Source organism: Oncorhynchus clarkii, chromosome 28 (assembly GCF_045791955.1).
Source record: "Oncorhynchus clarkii lewisi isolate Uvic-CL-2024 chromosome 28, UVic_Ocla_1.0, whole genome shotgun sequence".
NCBI classification, from domain to species: domain Eukaryota; kingdom Metazoa; phylum Chordata; class Actinopteri; order Salmoniformes; family Salmonidae; genus Oncorhynchus; species Oncorhynchus clarkii.
This window is the reverse complement of record NC_092174.1, coordinates 49593241-49609661: the sequence shown is the minus strand read 5'-3', so window position 1 is coordinate 49609661 and position 16421 is coordinate 49593241. Positions and strand designations below refer to the sequence as shown.

Genomic DNA, 16421 nt, shown 5'->3' with positions numbered 1-16421 from the left:
CTGCCTGTTTGGCCCTATCCGGGGGTAGTGTCGGACAGGGCCACAGTGTCCCCCTACCCCCGTCTCAGCCTCAATGCTGCAATAGTAGAGTATGCCCCCAATGCAATTCTGAATTCAAATACATCCAGTGCAATTTCAACTAATAACTGTCTTTTGTTGAATGTATATAACAACATTCCAACCTTGTTTAGCATTATTTAGTCCAATTGTGGCATGATTGCACAATTGTTATCCGTTTGTGTCAGTTTCAATGGGGAACTTTTAGTTTGAAGGCGAACCCCAGAAGTCCATTTTAGTCGGTCACGTGAACGTCTATGTTCAGAACGCAGTGATGTCCGTTACCCAGAATGCATCGTTTGTTGCTGGCTGATCGAGGACTGACTGCCTGGCTAGCTAGCTGGCTACTACATATGCCCTACTTTCTGTACTAGCTATGCGTTTTAATGTAATAACTAACGTTAGTGAATAGCCGAGTGAAACGAATAAGAGAACTACAACACTGTGGTTGATATAATTGCGGTAATGCCTCTCTTCACGTCCAATCCATTTGAGCAAGATGTTGGTAAGTTGTGAACGTTGACGTTGGCTACACTAACGCTTCGGCTTTGTTTGTGCATTGCTAGCTATTACTTAGTACCTGAACGTTATCCAGGTCTTGAGTTGATTTTCCTCACGTAGCTAGTTAACGTTAGCGGCACGTCGTCTTAAGTTTTGTAGCCGTAGCTAGCTAACACCCTTCTTTAGTTAACTAGCTTGTTAGTTAGCTGACTGGCAGTCAACATGGCTACATAACCTTAGCCAGTAAGAGCAATGGGGATAGCCCATTCACTAGCTAACTACTGAAGTGTTGTTAGCCAGACACCTGGCCCCGGTAATGTTGATAAAGTTAGACCATTTTGATAAGCGACAGTAAAGATGTTAACTAGCAGCAAACTGATGCTCCATGGTGCCAGACGGAGAAGATGACGTTGCATTTTATCTGCAGCTACAAAACATCAGCTACACTAGATGCCACTACAATGACTAACTAACTATGCAGGCAAAGAAGCTAAACACGTTGCTAACGTTAACTTGGATGTGTGTGTATCAAGCATAGGTTAGTGAAGGGGTTAGCTATCTAGCTATGGTAGCTTGCAAGCTAACTATCGCCAGGTCAAAGGATGGACATGAGGACTTTTTGGATTTGACCATGAGGACTTTTTGGAAGACGTAGCTACACAGGAGAAGATGAGACTGGAAGAGATGTTATTGACAACACTGGAAGGGGATTAGAAATGTTCCTCTCGCTAAATTATAGCCCTTGTCATGGTGTAGTAGCCTATTCTGAATGATTTAATTTGTTTCTGAACAGACGGCAGTAATTCTATGGCTTTGGCAAGTATATTTAAATGTGTCAGGGGTGCCGCAATTCGTTCAGAACCCTTGGCGTGGATTATATAAGGAAATAAATGATAAAAGTGCAACGAGAGAGATGAGATGCAGGCTCATGTCTATCAGAGTAGAAAGAAGGAGAGATGTTATAGAACATATGTAAATAGTCCGGTGGCCATTTGATTAATTGTTCAGCAGTTTATGGCTTGGGGTAGAAGCTATTAAGGAGCCTTTTGGTCCTAGACTTGGCGCTCCGGTACCGCGTGCCATAGGTTACAATTTTTTACGAAGCACCTGCAGTGCTTAATTAGAGCCGGATCAGGTTCCCGGCACCTCCACGTTTTGGACTGTTTTGTTTCTAAACATGGTGGCTGGAGAATTAACTAAGAGAGAACTCAAATGAACTTTGATCGCTTTTATTAAACATGTTACGTTGCAAAAATGTGAAAATTATTTCTTGGGCCAGTAGAGGTACGGGATCCAGCCAATTATGTTTAGAAACAAAACAGTCCAAAACGTGGAGGTGCCGGAACCTGATCCGGCTCTAATTAAGCACTGCAGGTGCTTCGTAAACAACAGGTGTAGACTAACAGTGAAATGCTTTCTTAAGGCCCTTCCCAACAATGAAGAGATAGTTGAACAAATGTAAAAAATAATAACCCAGGGAATAAATAGAAAAATAATAACATAAGGAATAAATACATGTTGAGTAACTGATGCACCATATCTGGTTAGAACTCTGGCTCTAGATGTGACAAGTGGTTCCCCACATTATCTGACTGCCACCCTAAATGGATTTGTTTGTGTTATAGCCTACTTCAGCAGTGAGCTAATGTTTTGTGTTTGTTGTTCTTCAGAGAAAGCCACCAGTGAGATGAACACAGCAGAGGACTGGGGCCTCATCCTGGACCTTTGTGATAAGATAGGACAGTCTCGCTCTGGGTCAGTTACACATGTCAATCAATTATATGTATACTGTATATCCAGATGGGGCAGTCTCCTAGCGGGTCAGTAATAAGATGGGGCAGTCTCCTAGCGGGTCAGTAATAAGATGGGTCAGTCTCCTAGCGGGTCAGTAATAAGATGGGAAGTCTCCTAGCGGGTCAGTAATAAGATGGGGCAGTCTCCTAGCGGGTCAGTAATAAGATGGGGCAGTCTCCTAGCGGGTCAGTAATAAGATGGGGCAGTCTCCTAGCGGGTCAGTAATAAGATGGGGCAGTCTTCTAGCGGGTCAGTAATAAGATGGGGCAGTCTCCTAGCGGGTCAGTAATAAGAGTATGTATGTCTAGGAGTAGGCCACATGAAGGTGTGATCTTTGTAATAAAAATGTGTTGATGAATATTAATGTGTTGTTGATGTTAGTTTGGACACACCTACTCTTTCAAGGGGTTTTCTTTATTTTTACTATTTTCTACATTGTAGAATAAAAGTGAAGACATCAGCAAATATGAAATAACACATGTATTCAGATAGTAACCAAAAAAGTGTTAAACAAATCAAAATATATTTCAGTATCTTCAAAGTGGCCACCCTTTGCCTTGATGACAGCTTTGCACTCTCTTGGGATTCTCTCAACCAGCTTCACCTGGATTGCTTTTCCAACAGTCTTGAAGGAGTTCCCACATGCTGAGCACTTGTTGGCTGCTTTTCCTTCAGTCTGCGATCCAACTCATCCCAAACCATCTATATTAGGTTGAGGCCGGGTCATTGTGGAGGCCAGGTCATCTGATGCAGCACTCCATCACACTTCTTCTTGGTCAAATAGCCCTTATACAGCCTGGAGGTGTGTTTTGGGTAATTGTCCTGTTGAAAACAAATGATAGTCCCACTAAGTGCAAACCAGATGGGATGACATATCGCTGTAGAATGCTGTGGTAGTCATGCTGGTTAAGTGTGCCTTGAATTCTAAATAAATCACAGACCATGTCACCAGCATAGCACCATCACACCTCCAAGCTTCACGATGGGAACCACACATGCAGAGATCATCTGTTCACATACTCTGAGTCTCACAAAGACAGGGCGGTTGGAACCAAAAATTTGGGCTCAGACCAAAGGACAGATTTCCACCGGTCTAATGTCCATTGCTTGTGTTTCTTGGCCTAAGCAAGTCTCTTCTTCTTATTGGTGTCCTTTAGTAGTGGTTTCTTTACAGCAATTCGACCATGAACGATGCGGGTGGTGGGTAGCCTAGTGGTTAGAGCGTTGGACTAGTAACCGAAAGGTTGCAAAATCGAATCCTCAAGCTGACAATGTAAAAATCTGTCTTTCTGCCCCTGAACAAGGCAGTTAACCCACTGTTCCTAGTCCGTCATTGTAAATACGAATTTGTTCTTAACTGACTTGCCTAGTTATTTAAAAAAACAGTTGATGTTGAGATGTCTGTTACTTGCACTATTTATTTGGGCTGCAATCTGAGGTGCAGTTAACGCTAATGAATTTATCCTCTGCAGCAGAGGTAACTCTGGGTCTTCCTTTCCTGTGGCGGTCCTCATGAGAGCCAGTTTCATCATAGTGCTTGATGATTTGTGCGACTGCACTTAAAGAAACTTTCAAAGTTCTTGAAATTTTTCCAGGTTGACTGACCTTCATGTCTTAAAGTGATGATTGACTTTTGTTTCTCTTTGCCTATTTTAGCTGTTCTTGCCGTAATATGGACTTGGTATTTTACCAAATAGGGTTTTAATATCTTCTACAACCCTATGTTGTCACAACACACCTGATTGAATCAAATGCATTAAGAAGGATAGAAATTCCACCAATGAACTTTTAACAAGGCACACCTGTTAATTTAAATGCATTCTAGGTGACTACCTCGTGAAGCGAGTTGAGAGAATGCCAAGAGTGTGCGACGCTGTCAAGGTAAAGGGTGGCTACTTTGAAGAATCTAACATATATAGAATATATTTTGATTTGTTTAACCTTTCTAGCGCCCTCAACAACATTCCACTGAAAAGGCAGCACGCAAAATTCAAAAATATTTTTTAGAAATATGTAAATTTCACACATTAACAAGTCCAATACAGCAAATAAAAAACATATTGTTAATCTACCCATTGTGTCCGATTTCAAAAATGCTTTACAGCTAAAACGCAACATGATTATGTTAGGTCAGTGTCAAGTCACAAACACACACAGCCATTTCCCAGCCAAAGATAGGAGTCACAAAAAGCAGAAATAGAGAGAAAATTAATCACTAACCTTTGATCTTCATCAGATGACACTCATAGGACATCGTGTTACACAATACATGTATGTTTTGTTCGATAGTGTGCATATTTCTATCCAAGAATCTGTTTACATTGGCGCCTTACGTGCAGTAATGTTTTGATTCCAAAAGATCCAGTGATTTTGCAGAAATACTAATAATAAACATTGATAAAAGAGACTAGTGTTATTCACAGAATTAGAGATTTCTCCTTAATGCAGCCGCTGTGTCAGATTTAAAAAAAACTTTAAGGAAAAAGCATAATCTGAGAACCTCGCTCAGAACCCAAAACATCCAGAGGAATAGCCGCCATTTTGTAATCAACAAAGTTAGAAACAACACCATAAATATTCACTTTGATGATCTTCATCAGAAGGTACTCCCAGGAATCACAGTTCGACAATAAATGACTGATTTGTTCAATAAAGTTCCATTTATGTCCAAATAGCCACTTGTTGTTAGCATGTTCAGCCCAGTAAACCATCTTCATGAGGTGTGAGCATTTCATCCAGACAAAAACTCAGTTCCCTTACAGTCCTTTAGAAACATGTCAAACGATGTATGGAATTAATATTGTTTTTAGCATAAAACATCAATGTTCCAACCGGAGAATTCCTTTCTCTTCAGAAAGGCACTGGAACGAGAGGTAACTCTGTCGGGAGCGCGCGTCATGAGACCAAGGCTCTCTGCCAGACCACTGACTCGGGAGGTTTCATGAGCCCCTCCTTTATAGTAGAATCCTCCAAGTTTCAAAAGATGGTTGACATCTAGTGGAAGCCCTAGGAAGTGCAACCTCATCCATATCTCAATGTGTACACAGTAGGCCAAGCTTTGGAAAACTACAAACCTCAGATGTCCCACTTCCTGGTTTGATTTTTCTCAGGTTTTTGCCTGCCATATGAGTTCTGTTATACTCACAGACATCATTCAAACAGTTTTAGAAACTTCAGTGTTTTCTATCCAATACTAATAATACTATGCATATATTAGCATCTGGGACAGAGTTGGAGGCAGTTCACCCTGGGCATGCTATTCATCCAAAAGTGAAAATGCTGCCCCCTATCCCAAAAAGGTTAACACTTTTTTTTGGTTACTACGTGATTCTATATGTGTTATTTGCTAAGTGTTGCAGTCATTTCAGTCGCTGTAGTAGCTGACGTGTATTGTGTTGAATCATCCGCAGACAAGACACACTTTACTCAAAGCCAGTGGCATGTCATTAGTAAAGATTGAAAAAACAATATGTAAGGGGCCTACGAGACAGCTTCCCTGTGAAATTCCTGATTATGTTGGAGAGGCTTCCATTAAAGAACACACTCTGTGTTCTGTTAGACGGGTAACTCTTTATCCACAATATAGTAGGGGGTGTAAAGCCATAACACATTTTTCCAGCAGCAGACAATGATCAATCATGTCAAAAGCCACACTTAAGTCTTAACAAAACAGCCCCCACAATCCTTTTTATCATCAATTTCTCTCAGCCAATAATCAGTAATTTGTGTAAGTGCTGTTTTCGTTGAATATCCTTCCCTATAAGTGTGCTGAAAGTCTGTTTGTTTACTGTAAAATAGCATTGTATCTGGTCAAACAATTTTTTCCTAAAGTTTACAATGTGTTGGTAACAGCCTGACTGGTTGGCTATTATCCAGTAATGGGGGCTTTACTATTCTTGGGTAGCAGAATGACTTGGTTCCCTCCACTTTCTAGTAGGCTTAAATTGAAAATATGGCAAATAGGAGTGGCAATATCGTCCCCTATCATCCTCAGTAATTTTCCATCCAAGTTGTCAGACCCCGGTGGTTTGTCATTGTTTATCAACAATTTTTTTGTTCACCTCTTCCACACTGACTTTACGGAATTCAAAAGTATAATTCTTGTCTTTCATAATTTGGTCAGATATACTTGGATGTGTAGTGTCAGCGTTTGTTGCTGGCATGTCATGCCTAAATTTGTTAATCTTGCCTATGAAAAAATCATTAAATTAGTTGGCAATATCAGTTGGTTTTGTGTTGAATGAGCCGTCTGTTTCAATGAATGATGAAACTGATTTTGCCTTTTTTCACAATTAAATTTTAGGCGCTCCAAATATTTTTACTATCATTCACATTTTTATTTTATTCGGTTTAGTCACATGATTTCTCAATTTGCATAAAGTTTGTGAATCCGTTGTGCAGCCAGACTTATTTTCCATTCCTTTTGCCTCATCCCTCCCAACTATATCATTTTAAATTCCTCATCAGTCCACAGGGATTTAACCGTTTTTAGTCATTTTCTTAATGGATGTGTGCTTATTAGTAACTGGAATGAGCAATTTCATAAATGTGTTCAGTATACCGTCTGTTTGCTCCTCATTACACACCACGGACCAACAAATATTCTTTACATCAACAACATAGGAATCACTACAAAATGTATTGTATGACCTCTTATACACTATATTAGGCCCAGCCTTTGGGACTTTGGTTTTCCTAGATGTGTCTACTAAAGTTGCAGGCACTGGTTACAGTTTGGAGCAGCTTGATGAAAGCCAGTCTATTTAAATCACCCAGAGAATATACCTTTCTGTTGCTATCACATACATTATCAAGCATTTCACACTTGTCATCCAGATACTGACTGTTAGCATTTGGTGGTCTATAGCAGCTTCCCACCAGAATGGGCTTTAGGTGAGGCAGATTAACCTGTAGCCATATTACTTCAACAGTATTTAACATGAGATCCTCTCTAATCTTTACAGGAATGTTCTGAATATAAACATCAACACCTCCACTATTGGCACTTCTGTATTTTCTGTCAATGTTATAACCTTGTATTGCTACCACTGTATCATCAAAGGTATTATCTAAGTGAGTTTCAGAGTTACTCAGAATATGAATGTAATCTGTTACTAGAAAATTATTGATTTCATTAACCTTGTTTCTTAAGCTACATATGTTAACGTGGGCTATTTTGAGCATTTTTCTTCCGGGATGCTTACTGTTTTCATTGCTTTACTGTGAAGCTTAGCAGCAGTAGATGTGCTCATGTTATTTATGTTAGTGCAGGGTGAGAACCTAGCATCACAATGGTAGGGATTAACTGAGCTGGGCTTGAGTCATTAAGTCATTGTTTCAACGTAGCCTTATAATGCTGTGAATGGATCCATGAACCCAAATGATTTGGGTGGATTCAATCCTCCTTATAAAACATGTTTTGTTTCCAGAATATCAACAATTGTCAAAAAAGATTACACCCATTGAGCTGCAAAAATCACTTAGCCAGTTCTGAAGAGAGAGAATCCCGCTAAAGCATTGTTGATGATGTGTGTGTTATTGATGAAGTTGTATGTGTTGTTGATCATAATGAAGGTTGATGTGTGTTCTATTCAAGGCCTAAAGAATGTCTTCGGTCGATTATGAGACGAGTCAACCACAAGGATCCACATGTTGCCATGCAGGCTCTGACGGTAAACACAGACAACACAGCTATGTATTACAACAGGTGCTTGGAGGAAAAACTGTCTGCTGTATAAATATATTTCATAAAGCGGTCTTAAGCTGTCATAAAGCCCTGTCTTATGCTGTAAATGCACTACATGACCAACAGTATGTGGACACCATCTTGTCGAACATCTCATTCCAAAATCATGAGCGTTAATATTGACTTGGTCCCCCATTTGCTGCTATAACAGCCTCTATTCTTCTGGGAAGGATTTCCACTAGATGTTGGAACATTGCTGCGGTGACTTGCTTCCATTCAGCTACAAGAGCCTTAGTGAGGTCGAGCACCGATATTGGCCGATTAGGCCTGGCTTGCAGTCGGCGTTCCTATTCATCCCAAATGTGTTCGATGGGGTTGAGGCTTTGTTCAGGCCAGTCAAGTTCTTCCACACTGATCTCGACAAACCATTTCTGTATTGACCTTCGTGCACGAGGGGATTGTCATGCTGAAACAGCAAAGGGCCTTCCCCAAACTGTTGCCAAAAAGTTGGAATCACAGAATCATCTAGAATGTCATTGTATGCTGTAGCGTTAAGATTTCCCTTCACTGGCACTAAGGAGCCTAGCTCAAACCATGGAAAACAGCCCCAGACCATTATTCCTCCACCAAACTTTCCTGTTGTCACTATTCATTGGGGCAGGTAGCGTCCTCCTAGCATCCGCCAAACCCAGATTCGTACATCGGACTGCCAGATGGTGAAGTGTGATTCGTCACTCCAGGGAATGTGTTTCCTCTGCTCCAGAGTCCAATGACGGTGGCCTTTACACCACTCCAACGACGCCTTGCATTTCACATGGTGATCTTAGGCTTGTGTGCGGCTGTTCGGCCATGGAAACCCATTTCAAGACGCTCCCAATGAACAGTTATTGTGCTGACTTTGCTTCCAGAGGCAGTTTGGAACTCGGTAGTGAGTGTTACAACTGAGGACAGACAGCTTTTACGCGCTTCAGTACTCTGCAGTCCTGTTCTGTGAGCTTGTGTGGCCTACCACTTTGCGGCTGAGTCGTTGTTGCTCCTAGACGTTTCCACATCACAATAACAGCACTTATAGTTGGCCAAGGACAGCTCTAACAGGGCAGAAATTTGATGAACTGACTTGTTGGAAAGGTAGTATTCTATTACGGTGCCACGTTGAAAGTCATTGCCAATGTTTGTCTATGGAGATTGCATGGCAGTTTGCACGATTTGAAACACCTGTCATTAACAGGTGTGGCTGAAATAGCCAGATCCACTCATTTCAAGGGGTGTCCACAGTTTTGTCGATATAGTGTGTATTTCATAAAGCTGTCTTATGCTATAAATATTTCATAGAGCTTTATGACAGCTTAAAAAAAGCTTTATCTTTACATTATTGAAGTAAACATGTTTTTCCCTTCCCAGCTACTTGGTGCCTGTGTTTCAAACTGTGGGAAGATATTTCATCTAGAAGTGTGCTCCAGAGAGTTTGCCAGTGAGGTCAGCAACGTTCTAAACAAGGTCTGGATATTCGCTGTCATTGTATGTAATGTTACAGAAATATCTACTTTGAAAATTGTTGTATGAAACGTGTTGTATAAAGTTTGTAGGGCCATACTAATGTAAGTGTGTGTGTTACAGGCCCATTTTCAGCTGGCTACTTTTTCCATTTTAGTTTTATTTATTCATATTATAAGCTCAACAATGCACACATGGCTGAAGGCTACGCGTGAAGTTTCCAAAATGCCATTAGCCGGAAAACACAATTCTCCAAAGCGCACCACAAGCGGTAACATGCGATGTAGATGAAAATATCTGTGAGCGGTTTCATGCAATATAGATGTTAGAAATTAAGAGGGGAGATCTAAAGATGCATTGGTTACTAATAATTTTAAATGTCACCTTTATTTAACCAGGTAGGCCAGTTGAGAACAAGTTCTCATTTACAACTGCAACCTGGCCAAGATAAAGCAAAGCAGTGCAACAAAAACAACACAGAGTTACACATGGAGTAAACAAATATACAGTCAATAACACAATATAAAAATCTATATACAGTGTGTGCAGATGAGGTAGGATAAGGCAATAAATAGGCGAAAATAATTACAATTTAGCATTAATATGGGGATTATTAATATGGGGATGAGGTAGTCGTGTGTGCTATTTACAGATTGGCTGTGTACAGTGATCGGTAAGCTGCTCAGACAGCTGATGCTTAAAGTTAGTGAGGGACATTGAAGTCTCCAGCTTCAGTGAATTTTTTTTTTTTTTTTTTTTTTTTTTTTTTTTTTGCAATTCGTTCCATGACATCGCTGAAGTCCAGGATCGGTAGGAGAGTCAGTTTTACGAAGTTATGTTTAGCAGCATGAGTGAAGGAGGCTTTGTTGCGAAATAGGAAGCCGATTTCTAGATTTAATTTTGGATTGGAGATGCTTAATTTGAGTCTGGAGGGAGAGTTTACAGTCGAACCAGACACCTAGGTATTTGTAGTTGTCCACATATTCTAAGTCAGAACCGTCCAGAGTGATGATGGTAGTCGGACGGGCGAGTGCGGACAGCGATTGGTTGAAGAGCGTGCATTTAGTTTTACTAGCATTTAAGAGCAGTTGGAGGCCACGGAAGGAGTGTTGTATGGCATTGAAGCTCTTCTGGAGGTTTGTTAACTGTGTCCAAAAAAGGGCCAGAAGTATACAGCATGGTGTCGTCTGCGTGGAGGTGGATCAGAGAATCACCAGCAGCAAGAGCGACGTCACTGATACATATAGAGAAGAGTCGCCCCAAGAATTGAACCTTGTGGTACCCCCGTAGAAACTGACAGAGGTCCGGACAACAGGCCCTCCGATTTGACACACTGAACTATCTGAGAAGTAGTTGGTGAACCAGGCGAGGCAGTCATTTGAGAAACTAAGGCTATTGAGTCTGCCGATAAGAATATGGTGATTGACGGTCGAAAGCCTTGGTCATGTCAATGAAGACGGCTGCACCTTACTGTCTTTTATCGATCGTGGTTATGATATCGTTTAGGACCTTGAGCGTGACTGAGGTGCACCCATGACCAGCTCAGAAACCAGATTGCATAACGGAGAAGGTACAGTGGGATTCGAAATGGTTGATCTTTGTTAACTTGGCTTTTGAAGACTTTAGAATGGCAGGGCAGGATAGATATAGGTCTGTAACAGTTTGGGTCTAGAGTGTCTCCCCCTTTGAAGAGGGGGATGACCGCGGCAGCTTTCCAATCTTTAGGGATCTCAGATGATACGAAAGAGTTTGAATAGGCTAGTAATAGGCATTGTAACAATGGCTGTGGATAATTTTAGAGAGGGTCCAGATTGTCTAGTCCAGCTGATTTGTAGGGTCCAGATTTTGCATCTCTTTCAGAACATCAGCGATTTGGGTGAAGGAGTAGCGGGGGGATGAGGGGGCTGAGATGTTGGCCAGGGTAGGGGTAGCCAGGGGGAAAGCATGGCCAGCTGTAGAAAAATGCTTATTGAAATGTTTGATTATTGTAGATTTATCGGTGGTGACAATGTTTCCTAACCTCAGTGCAGTGGGCAGCTGCGAGGAGGTGCTCTTATTCTCCATGGACTTTACAGTGTCCCGAAACATATGGAAATTTGTGTTACAGGATGCAAATTTCTGTTAGGGAAGCGAAGGCTAGCATTTTCAAACTGAGGGTAGGTTGGTCAGGATGATATCTGAGGGTTCCCGTGTTTACCGATTTTTAGGGTTGTACCTGGTAGGTTCCTTGATAATTTGTGAGATTGAGGGCATCTAGTTTAGATTGTAGGACGGCCGGGGTGTTAAGCATATTCCAGTTTTTCAACTAGCATGGGTTGCTATTATGTCAAGAATTATCATCAACTAGCATGGGTTGATAATATGACTAGGATTATCATCAACTAGCATGGGTTGCTAATATGACTAGGATTATCATCAATTAGCATGGGTTGCTAATATGTCAAGGATTATCATCAACTAGCATGGGTTGCTAATATGACTAGGATTATCATCAACTAGCATGGGTTGCTAATATGTCAAGGATTATCATCAACTAGCATGGGTTGCTATTATGTCAAGAATTATCATCAACTAGCATGGGTTGATAATATGACTAGGATTATCATCAACTAGCATGGGTTGCTAATATGACTAGGATTATACCTTTGGCTGCTGGACAATTTAAAACGTTGATTTGAAAACCTATAGAACGTTATGAAAATGCTGGTTTCAATGGCATATGAACTCTTTATAGAATTCCACCCACATTTCTATGGTTGTATTTTGGCTACTTTGAAACAGGGCAAGACATGCTTCATAAAATGACATAAAACGTACAGGTTTAAACAATTAAGTAAATGGTTAAATAGTTTCAAAATGCTGACTGCCTCCTCTCAGATTCCAGGTGGGTGAAGTGAGGTGCACAACAGCCACTGACTGCCCTTCACTCCGGTCTTGGTTAACATTTGGTCTGAACAAAAACCGCGCCTTGAGAATGTCGACAGAATCAAGCCTTTACGTTGTTAATTATCCTTCATTATATTTGTCAAACATAATTCTGCCAATAACAGCTAGGTTTCTCCTCCCCACGCAGAACACTCCCAGACAGTCCTGCAAAGAAGCTACTTATTTTTTATTTTTTTTAGCATTTTTAATTGAAAACAACCGTAGGAAGGTACTTAATTGTTACCCAGAAATAATTTGATATTGAGATATTGAAAACTGCTGCGTTCGACCTTTACTTCATTGTTCTGTTTGAATAAAATACACTGCCTTTCAAAAGTTTGGGGTCATTTAGAAATGTCCTTGTTTTCCATGAAAACGCATTAAATAAAATTAGTTGCAAAATGATTAGGAAGGCAAGGTTGCAATGACAAGGTTATAAAAAATGATTTTTAATTTAAATAACTTCGCTTTTGTCAAAGAATCCTCCATTTGCAGCAATTACACCATTGCAGACCTTTGGCATTCTAGTTGTCAATTTGTTGAGGTAATCTGAAGAGATTTCACCCCTTCCTGAAGCACGTCTCACAAGTTGGATTGACTTGATGGGAACACAACAGCTCAGTCGGGTTGAGATCTGGTGACTGCTGGCCACTCCATTATTGACAGAATACCAGCTGACTGCTTCTTCCCTAAATAGTTATTGTGTAGTTTGGAGCTGTGCTTTGGGTTATTGCCCTGTTATAGGAGGAAATTGGCTCCATTTAAGCGTCGTCCACAGAGTATGGCATGGCGTTGCAAAATGGAGTGATAGCCTTCCTTTTTCAAGATCCCTTTTACCCTGTACAAATCTCCCACTTTACCACCACCAAAGCACCCCCGACCATCACATTGCCTCCACCATGCACTCCTCCAACATATAATAATTTTTTTCTGCGTCTTACAAATCATTTTTTTTGTGATCTGAACACCTCAAACTTAGATTTCTGTCCATAACACTTTTTGTCCAATTTTCACATGTCTGTGTTCTTTTGCCCATCTTATTCATTTATTTTTATTGGCCAGTCAGATATGGCTTTTTCTTCGCAACTCTGCCTAGAAGGCCAGCGTCCTGGAGTTGCCTCTTTGCTGTTGACTTTGAGACTGGTGTTTTGTGGGTACTATTTAATGAAGCTGCCAGTTGAGGACTTGTGAGGCGTCTGTTTCTCAAACTAGACACTAATGTACTTGTTCTCTTGCTCAGTTGTGCACCGGGGCCTCCCACTCTTTCTATTCTGTTTCTTGGCAATTTCTTTCATGGAATAGCCTTCATTTCTCAGAACAAGAATAGACTGACGAGTTTCAGACGAATGTCCTTTGTTTCTGGCCATTTTGAGCCTGTAATTGAACCCACAAATGCTGATGCTCCAGATACTCAACTAAAGTATTGACTAGTTAAAGAAGACCAGTTTTATTGCTTCTTTAATCAGGACAACAGTTTTAAGCAATGCTAACATAATTGTAAATGGGTTTTCTAATACTCAGTTAGCCTTTTAAAATAATCAACTTGGATTAGCTAACACAATGTGCCATTGGAAAACAGGAGTGATGGTTGCTGATAATGGGCCTCTGTACGCCTATGTAGATATTCCATAAAAAAATCAGCCGTTTCCAGCTACAATAGTCATTTACAACATTAACAATGTATACACTGGATTTCTGATCAATTTGATGTAATTTTAATGGACCAAAAAATGGCTTTTCTTCTGAATGGTAGTGTACGTAATTCGAAAAACAAACATTGTGTCAATTCATATCTTGCAGTAAAACAACTGTAAATAAGACTTTAACCCCCTGGTCCCTGGGTGCGTTGCTGGCTACTCTTTCTATTTGGCTGGCTACTTTACATACTTGTGGAAAACGTGTGTGTGTGTGTCCAGGGCCACCCTAAGGTATGTGAGAAGCTGAAGGCACTGATGGTAGAGTGGGCAGAGGACTTTAGGAATGACCCTCAGCTCAGCCTGATTTCAGCCATGATCAAGAACCTCAGGGAACAGGGGGTCACCTTCCCTGCTGTGGGCTCTCAGGTGGGTGTACTGGGGGGGGGGGGTCGTCACCTTCCCTGCTGTGGGCTCTTAGGTGGGTGCACTGGGGGGGGGGTAGGCAGGCTACTGTGTGATTATAAAACAGAGATTAAACACGTTGCTGTTACAAGGCTGCATTCATTCTGGAGCAGAATAGGGCTGCATTCATTCTTGGATATTGGTCTGTTTAGGCTGCGGAGAAAGCTAAAGCAAGTCCTGCTTTAGTGGCAAAGGATCCATCCACCTTAACCAACAAGAAGGAGGAGGAAGACCTGGCTAAAGGTAAAGACACCCACTAGACCTGGCTAAAGGTAAAGACACCCACTAGACCTGGCTAAAGGTAAAGACACCCACTAGACCTGGCTAAAGGTAAAGACACCCACTAGACCTGGCTAAAGGTAAAGACACCCACTAGACTGGGTTCTAGATTAAAACTAGACCTGGCCGAAGGTAAATAGACTGCTTCTTCTGGAATAAAGTTTGTAACGACATGATCATGGAATTAGCATATTACTAAATATATTAAAATGTAATTGTAAATCTCTGACCATGTCCTCTTGTCTTCTGCCCCCCCTCTCTTCTCTCCTTTCTTCCATTCTCCTCTCTCTTCTCTCCTTTCTTCCATTCTCCGCTCCTCCCCCAGCCATAGAGTTATCTCTAAAGGAGCAGCGAAGTCAGCCCGGGTCAGGTCTGTCTGGGTCTGGTTTGTACCCCAGCGCCTCTTTCCTCTCTTCCCAGAGGCCTGAGGGCAGGAAGGTCAGGGCCATCTATGACTTTGAGGCTGCAGAGGACAACGAGCTTACCTTCAAGTCTGGAGAGATCATCACTATCCTGGACGACAGGTCAGGTCACCTTGCCATTCCAACCCTAAACCTATCCCTACCATACCAACCTTAAACCCTATCCCTACCATACCAACCCTAAACCCTATCCCTACCATACCAACCCTAAACCCTATCCCTACCATACCAACCCTAAACCGTATCCCTACCATACCACTATCCCTGCCATACCAACCCTAAACCCTATCCCTATCATACCAACCCTAAACCGTATCCATGCCATACCAACCCTAAACTGTGTCCCTACATACCAACTCTAAACCCTATCCCTTCCATTCCAATAACCCTTAAACCCTATCCCTGCCATACCAACCCAAACCCTTAAACCCTATCCCTGCCATACCAACCCAAACCCTTAAACCCTATCCCTGCCATACCAACCCTAAACCCTATCCCTGCCATACCACTAACCCCTAAACCCTATCCCTGCCATACCAACCCTCAACCCTATCCCTGCCATACCACTAAACCCTATCCCTGCCATACCAAACCTAAACCCTATCCCTACCATACCACTAAACACTATCCCTGCCATACCTCTATCCCTGCCATACCAACACTATCCATGCCATATCACTAACCCTATCCCTGCCATACCACTAACCCCTGAACCTTATCCCTACCATACCAACCCTAAACCCTATCCCTACCATACCAACCCTATCCCTACCATACCACTAACGCCTACACCATATCCCTGCCAAACCACTAACCCTGCCATACCAACCCTTAAACCCTATCCCTGCCATACCAACCCTTAAACCCTATCCCTGCCATACCAACCCTTAAACCCTATCCCTGCCATACCAACCCTAAACTTTATCCCTCCCATACCAAACCTAACTCCTAAACCCTATCCCTGCCATAGCAACCCTATCCCTACCATACCAACCCTTAAACCCTATCCCTACCATACCATCCCTAAACCCTATGCCTACATACCAACTCTAAACCCTATCCCTACCACACCAACCATAAACCCTATCCCTGCCATACCACTAACCCTGCCATACCAACCCTATCCCTACCATACCAACCCTAAATCCTATCCCCGCCACACCA

At 41.8% G+C, this 16421-nt stretch overlaps 1 protein-coding gene across 2 annotated transcripts in view; it reads left to right on the top strand.

The window, feature by feature from the left end:
• The first annotated feature begins 320 nt into the window (after window positions 1-320).
• The window catches only part of LOC139386569 (signal transducing adaptor molecule (SH3 domain and ITAM motif) 1), a 41421-nt gene continuing 25320 nt past the window's right edge, over window positions 321-16421 (top strand). Inside the window, exons 1-7 of one of the 2 annotated variants that reach the window (XM_071132223.1) lie at window positions 321-562; window positions 2229-2313; window positions 7949-8024; window positions 9440-9535; window positions 14374-14520; window positions 14709-14799; window positions 15161-15359. In XM_071132223.1, the coding sequence (XP_070988324.1) occupies window positions 523-562; window positions 2229-2313; window positions 7949-8024; window positions 9440-9535; window positions 14374-14520; window positions 14709-14799; window positions 15161-15359 (734 nt within the window). In that variant the 5' untranslated portion in view covers window positions 321-522. The remainder of the gene's footprint in view (window positions 563-2228; window positions 2314-7948; window positions 8025-9439; window positions 9536-14373; window positions 14521-14708; window positions 14800-15160; window positions 15360-16421) is intronic. The other variant, XR_011629071.1, reaches the window with a different exon arrangement.